General features: G+C 38.7%; 1 protein-coding gene across 1 annotated transcript; it reads right to left on the bottom strand.

Moving 5' to 3' along the window:
• Positions 1–2,321: 2,321 nt before the first annotated feature.
• LOC106523484 (claudin-4-like) lies at positions 2,322–5,019 on the bottom strand. The gene has a single exon (XM_014016903.1). The coding sequence runs from the start codon at positions 3,601–3,603 to the stop codon at positions 2,932–2,934; it is 672 nt and encodes a 223-aa protein (XP_013872357.1). The 5' UTR covers positions 3,604–5,019; the 3' UTR covers positions 2,322–2,931.
• Positions 5,020–7,643: the final 2,624 nt, after the last annotated feature.

Here is a 7,643-nt window from a genome sequence, read left to right on the forward strand (position 1 = left end):
CTCATGTTAACCTCAGACCCCCGACCCAAAGACCCCTGGTGGCGCAACCCGGAAAAGCCGCGGGCGTCAAGGACTGACGCGAGGGGGTCACCTGCTGCGTCAAAATAAGACGCAGAGGGAACTTTGGAAAAGCGTCAATATGTGACGAGTCGGGAGTGAGAATGTGTAGAATATGGAAATGCAAACGTGTGTGTGTGTGGTGTGGTAATATGTGGGGGTAGTTACAGTAGTATTCAAGACATTTTGAATGCATTTTTTTATTTTAAAGCAACTCAAATTCATTAGAAATAATAAGAAAAAGTCCAGTTTAATCATTTTTAAAAATTCTTCTCATTTACAAATTTAATTGGGAAATAAACTGAGTGCTTCTAAGATTTTATCAGTTGGACCTTTTATTTATTTCTTATAATGATCAGCACTTCTGATGCAGAATGTCAACCCGCCTTTTTTTACATCCCTGCACTGCGACCATGGCCAAGTTGCGAAACTTTCTTTCAAATTTAAAAGCAAAGGGAAAAACATTTTACTGACAAAAGATTAAGAAAGGGGAAAAAAGCGACTTTCAAATGTCTTTAGAACATAATGACTCTCCGCTGATTTCTAATAAAAACTCCTTAAACTGAAATACATGCTCGATTAAGGGGAAAAGTTGCATTTTTCTTCAAACAATAACCTCCTGACATCAGGTTTGACAGCTGTGAGAATTTACAAGCATTATAACAATAATAATATTAACTAATATTGTTGTTCATTTGTGTATTTCTTGCATCAAAGGCCAGCCTGGGCAGTCTTCTCAGAAAAATCGGAGCCTCTGAGCAGATGGTGACCTCTGGCATATGGGATGGGCATCTTTAATTTGATTTCCAAGAAAACTCAACACCCCGCAGCACTCCTGGTATTTATTCTTCGCAGAACTGTTTCTTCATGAGAAACGACTGTCACTGATGTAAAGAGAAGTGTGAAATGAGAGTCGAGCAGATAAGAGTTGATCTTATCAGTGGCCAGATCAGAACTGAGTCATTTCAGCATCACGTCTGATCAAACGTTACACACATGTGGTTATGTAATTAATGAGCAGGAAACAAATCGAGTTTGTGTGAGTTCATTTCACACAGAACACCTAAAAAACATATTTTGCCATAGAAATACTTTTTTGCACCTTGTTTTTAAGAGTCTCAATGTGTTTTTATTTTCCAAGTGGACTGCTTACGACAATATGTGGTTTGAACTTTTTATTTTATCAAACTAAACTCTATTGTCACAGTTCCTCCTCAATGGTGCTTCTGTTTGAGTAAAGGATGCACATCTTTGTGTAACGTCGTCCATGTTTGGGTGGTCTTCACAAGCCTGGGTTGTAGAAAATGTCCCCACATTTGCCAAACATGACTTCCGAACTCCACAGATAACAACATGAGACTTTGTTTTATCATGAACATCTTYTGTGTTGATGCAACAATACGAGCTAAAGTTTACCTGCTGGCACAACAAGACTTTACTCACATCACAAGCACCAAAACTGATTCAGTTAGGAGGTATTTTTAAAATAGTTTTACCGTTACTGCTTAATTTTACATTCATGTTTAAGTGTTTTCACATTTGCAGGCTTTGCTCTGTGCAGCTGCGGATCTTCAGTGTGTTTTTTTTAACACTGAAAGGCTGTTGAATCTATGGATGTTCCTTCACTTTACATCTCAAACGGAGTTCAGTTCAATATTTGAGAATATTCKTCGAATGCTGCCACGTTGGTTCAGTAAAGGGACGTAAATAAGTGTTGTCCCCTGGCATTAACCATCAGCATCATTTGACTATTCAAAGCAGGAAGTGGTTAGACACTGAACAGATATAACTTTTCCATTTGTAGAGTGAGGTCTGTGCAAAACAACATGAGGCAAACAGGGGTTGTGTGTTATCATGTGTTTTAATTCTGAAAGATATTACTACTCAAAAAGCAGCAAGCGTACTTATAATTAACTTATAATTAATGTCTACAAATAACTGTAAATCTTTAATTAATTTCAGGAAAAATTACTTTAAAAAATGCAAAAAAAGAAAATAAAAGACAGCTTTCAGTTACGGTAAGACACGTCATATATATAAAACCAAAACTGAAACAAAACACATTGACTACCTGTTTTTTTTATTTTTGCTGTTTCTTTTTTATGTTCTTACATAATAAACTAAAATAAATAAACAGTTACCCTGCACTTTATATTTGTGCAATCTTGTCCCATCTGTCCCAGGTGTGTGCCACCTCAGCTTTTTTTTTCCATTACCCTGAACTGGTTTAAACAGGTTCAAACCACAAACAACAAGGCAGCACATTTGAAACCTTCGTGATTTTATTATAAAAGTTACACAAATCATCAGCAGAAGATCTAAAAACAAAAACGTTTGCAGTCATAGTCACTTTTATCACAAAACTTCAATTCAGCTTCCAGTAAATTTGCCAAACTTGCTACATAATAAACAAAAGAAACTTTAATAAAACTTATATATTAACAATAAAATAAAACAGACCTGAACGCAATGACATGAAAAGCAGAAATGTGATAGAAATGAAACATAAAATCATAAATCTTCATTTATGGCCCATTCGGCCATTTTAACGTTCATTTGGAGCCTGAAGCGTGCTCCGTAGTTCTGTTACTCAGCTTATGTAAAAAAAAAACCCTCAAAAAGCTTAGACAATAAACCACTTTCTACTTTTTAAAATATTCTCTTTATTTTTTTCTTTTTCTCATCAGACTTTAAGTTAACGTGTAAACCGATTTATCAACGAACTGTGAAAAAACTCCCAAATTCTAAAGGGTTTGTTTCGTGTTTCAAATGTTCACCTCAGTGTGAATTTCCTGAGAATGTACAGATGATCAGGAATAAAAGGACACAAAAGGAGACTTGAGRCCTCCCAATCGCTCTTCGGTCCTTTCCCCCTCACACATAGTCCCTTCTGTTGTAGGAGCTTTGAGCCGTTGACCTCGGGGCAGCCGAGTATCCCATACGACTCTGAGGGGGTATGCTGTACTTCAGGGTTTTCTCTTCTGGTGGGGGGCAACTGCAGCAGAGGATGGCCCCACCAACCAGAAGCAGGCCTGCGGCGGCCCACCCTAAATACAGCGCTGCACCGATCTCCATTTTCTGCCCGTTGGGGACGATCGGGCTGTAGAACTCGATGATGATGGTGTGGGCCGACCAGGAGACGGGCACGATCTGCGCCAGGGCCGCAAAAATGAACCCCGCTCCTGAGGCGATCATCACCCTCGCCTTAACCCCCTCTTCCTCGATGCAGTTGGTGCACTTGGCCCCCATCAAGGAAACGAGGAGCGCCACCACTCCCACGATGATGGCGACGACGGTGAGGGCCCTGGCGGCCTGCAGGTCCTGAGGAAGAGCCAGCATGGAGTCGTAGACTTTGCACTGCATCTGTCCCGTGCTCTGGAACACACAGCTCATCCAAAGACCCTCCCAGTACACCTGAGCGGTGACGATGTTGGCGCCGATGAAGGCCGTGACCCTCCACATCGGCAGGGCGCAGCTGACGATGCACAGAATCCAACCCAGCACCGACAGACTAATACCGGTCAGCTCAAGGGCAAGAGAACCCATTCTGTAGCTTCTGATACGTCTGTCCCACGTCAGATATCAAGTTTTTTTCTCCCACTCCTTCGCTCTTCTCTTTTTTTTCACCAAGTAGAGCACAGTCTTTGTCCTTCAAGCTTTGCTTTGTCGACTTCTCTTTCCACCAGGTCTTTTTTTTTTCAAAATCAAGCTGCTTCACCAGTTAATGATTCAAGAAAAGCTCCGTCCACAACCCGCATGCCTGTTCAAACGTTTATCAACGAACTGCTGCTCTCAGTGTGTCCATAAACTTTTGTATCTTTTATCAGTAAGCACACAGACCCTCCTACAGTAAGAGATGACTTCACCTGTCAAACCAAGCCAATCAGGTGCCTTCTGAGCGCTGTGTGGCCTCATTTATAACCTGGGTGTGTTGGAGGTGTTTTTCAGTGCATTTTTCAAACACGTTTTTATGGTTTAACCTTTCTCCCATGGTAGCGTCGGGTGTGCTGGTTTTTATTGCAGCCAGCAGGTAATGATTGGCCAAGGCAGACCCTGCTAAGTGGCTGACAGATGATCACATGCAGCTGTTTTGAACTCACAAACAAGCGTCACTAATGAAGAGCGTGCAAGACGTGTGTATTCGGGACACACRGGGCGAGATGGAGCCAGCTCATTAAATGTGAGCACGCTTTTTTAAAGTTTGGTTGCAGTAAACCATGTTTTTATTGTCATGCCTAAAACCTAATGTTCACATTGTCAGGATGTGCACTCTCCACTGGGTCACACAATAGAAGTGTGGTTAATGACAAACCAAAACTGGCCAAGAAAATATTCATAGATGTTCAACTGCGGCCTCTTGTACCTTTGTCCTCTCTTTAGCTTCAAAATAAGGGAGAAAATATTTATGTTTTGTTAGTAACGGGGAACATGGCTCAAAGTTTTTATGGTGACATAAAATCTATCCCCATTTTGTCCAGAATTGTAGATTATTCTTAAAAAATAATCATTTTCCCCTTTCATGAATTACTGAACATTACAGTTTTTAAATATTTGATTCCCAATCTCCTCCTTAATACAAAATTAATAAACTAATTTACTGACAACTTAACATGTTTCTCCTCTTATGATTGGAGTTCTTTCTATATCCAGGATTCTCCATCTCGTTTATCTTTATTTCTTTTGTAATTTAGATTCTCAACTACTTTTCTCCCTCCTTTTTTGACAATATTGCCCTTCCAAGTTCCAACAAATATATGTTTTAAAAGCGAGGTTCTTTAAAATGGAACTATGGATCTATAATGACAAAAACAAATCCGATGTCATCATTAGCTTTGCAAAAAATGTCAAATCAGGACAATGGTTTGAGTAGCTAATTAGCCTAGCCTTCCTAAAATTTCCTCAATAGAATGACTAATAGTATAATTTCATATACATTATGTTAAAGCCATTATGCTTTACTTCAGTTTTTCAGTTTCAGTTTCAATTCATTATTCATTTCATTAAAACAAAACAAATAATTTTATATACAATTTACAATAAAAAGAAAAATATAAAAAACGAGAGAAATATATGTATATGTACATCAAAATCACAAATAGTCACAAATTTCTGTGAAAGTGGGCRTGTTATTTACTTGTTAAGGCCAGGAGTGGAGCCATGAGTGACCTGGGGTAGTGATGAACGCCATAGAAAAAATATTTGGCCACATCAACCCAGTAAAAGAGAGGAGGACTGAGAAACATGATTAGATCCTCTGCAAATTGCCATGCAGGGAAAATAAAAGACATTTTCTGGGTGACCCCTGCAAGTCCAGTGRTCCCGGTTTGGACTCATCTATAAAAATTATAGCTCCGCCTCTGATTCAGATTCACACACTTTTACAAAAAAAAAATCTAATATTCTATTTTCTTCTTTCTAAGGGTTTGATGTATGTCTCTGTTCTGTTTTTTGCATTACAATATAAAATATTTATCTAGTGCTGGAGACTTTATATGGAGTTGTGGTCCTAGCCACCAGAAACAGGTTTTACCCTGAAGTCGTGGCTTCCATTGCCCAAACTTAAACCCGGCTGAAGCAGCAGGACTCTGTTCTTCTTAATGCATCAGTTGCTGTTATATCATTGCTATTTTATTTTCTAGATTCCTCAAAGCACAGGCGGACAAAGAGTTGCAGCAATCATTGAACAGGGTTTACTTATCAGCTGAAGACTCAAAATTAGTTTTTGTTCTTCAMCCAGAGGAACTGAACTGAACCTGGCCTGAGCTGTACTGTGTGCACCCAACTYGCAAGTTTTCCCGCCCAAGATAAATCTTTCTTGCATCATAATTTATGACCTATCCATCAATTTTCTTTATCTGTTTCCTAGCTTTTTTCAGCATGTCATTGTGCCTGGACAGGTTGCAAGTCCATCACGGACACAGAAAAGAGCAACCAGTCACATTCTCATCCAGATGATTTGGAGTTCTCACCTAACCTAACATGCATGTTTTTGATCTGTGGGATGAAACCAGAGTACCCAGAGAAAACCCATGCATGCACAGAAAGAATGTGCAAATTCTGCCTCGAAAGGCAATGAGTTCAGAGGCGATTTTGTGACCTATATGCTGAGAGGTGACATCACTACTGCACTGCCGTGTTGCCCTAGTTTGATCCTGTTGGCTTTCAGCAACACTAACCAACAATTAAAAGAGTTAAGGAGAAATTTAAAGAAAAAATAACCACAATAAATAAATTAAATAAAAAACTACTACTGACTATTTGAATATTTCCCCAAACTATAYTGTTAGACCTAAATTAAGGTCAGATAGATTATTTGTTTCCTGCAGACACGATTTATCTTTCCTTTTATCTAATCGTAATAACTRGGTTAGCTTTATGTTCTGTTGGACTAATATTAAAGTGTGATAATATGGACACGTATGCAAGATAAGTGTGTCAGACTCTGAATGTGCCAACAGCTTCAGTAATCAGACTAAAGTCRTGAGATAATCAGGTCTTAAGACATCTACAATTATGAACCCACTTCACCGCTTTAATAAAGTCAGTTAGATCTCAAAGAAACAAGAAAATAATTGTCAATTCACAATCTTGTAAATAACAAGGTAGTTTTCCTTTTTTTGTGTTTATTTGACTAGATTTGTAGTAATGAAGATATGTATTAATTTAAACCTGTGGTTCCCGACCTGTTTTCCTCAAAGACCCCCCTTACTTCCAAGACATGGTGATCCCTCACTWCTCCCCACCTCTCAGAGATATGGTCACCCTTTATCGCTTAATCAAAGTGAGTATAACAAACTTTTATTTGAAAAAGAAAAAAGAATAATTGAGTTAGAATGAGAGAATTTTTCAAACGGACTTTTGGTGATTTTAATATGTAAAACAATAAATAGATATTTTCACAACCTCACAAGACAAGGTTATAAAAAATGTTTGTGTGTAAGTGAAAGACACTGAGCAATAAATAGAGAAATGCAATTATGAAAACTGTCAAGAGAGTATTTTCTTAGATACCAATTTTGAGAATAGTTTACTTTATTTGTATGAGCCCCCTTGAAAAATCTTTGGCCGCCCCTTAAATAAAAGTCTGTGTTCGTCCCTGCAAACAGTTTATCAGGGCTGTGGGTTTTGTTGAGATTTTAAATCATCGTCGTCATTTTAGATTTCAGATATTTCAAGATTCAGGGAGATGTTGTTTATTTTTTTTCCTAAATAAATATATACATAAAGCAAAAGTTAGGTTGCTTAGAAAAAAATACTCTTTCTTCTGCACTTGTAAGCACAAACCAACTTACTCCTTCCTTTGTTAAATTTTGAACATGCTGAGAATAATCCATCTGTGTGTGTAGGCAGGTGCAAGGAACTCAAGAAATAAAAGACTTTTATTAAATAAACACATTCAGATATTCAGGGGTCCTGGAGAGGAGGGTCTGTCGGATAGTCAAACCTCGGATTCAGGAAGAGCAGTGTGGTTTTCGTCCTGGTTGTGGAACACTGGACCAGCTCTGCACCCTCAGCAGGGTCCTGGAGGGTACATGGGAGTTCGCCCAACCTGTCTACATGTTTTGTGGACTTGGAGAAGGCATTCG

Source organism: Austrofundulus limnaeus, unplaced genomic scaffold (assembly GCF_001266775.1).
Source record: "Austrofundulus limnaeus strain Quisiro unplaced genomic scaffold, Austrofundulus_limnaeus-1.0 Scaffold157, whole genome shotgun sequence".
Classification (NCBI taxonomy): Eukaryota; Metazoa; Chordata; class Actinopteri; order Cyprinodontiformes; family Rivulidae; genus Austrofundulus; species Austrofundulus limnaeus.

Bases quoted from the DNA above. Each gene is read 5' to 3' on its own strand.
- LOC106523484 (XM_014016903.1), bottom strand. From the start codon at position 3,603: ATGGGTTCTCTTGCCCTTGAGCTGACCGGTATTAGTCTGTCGGTGCTG.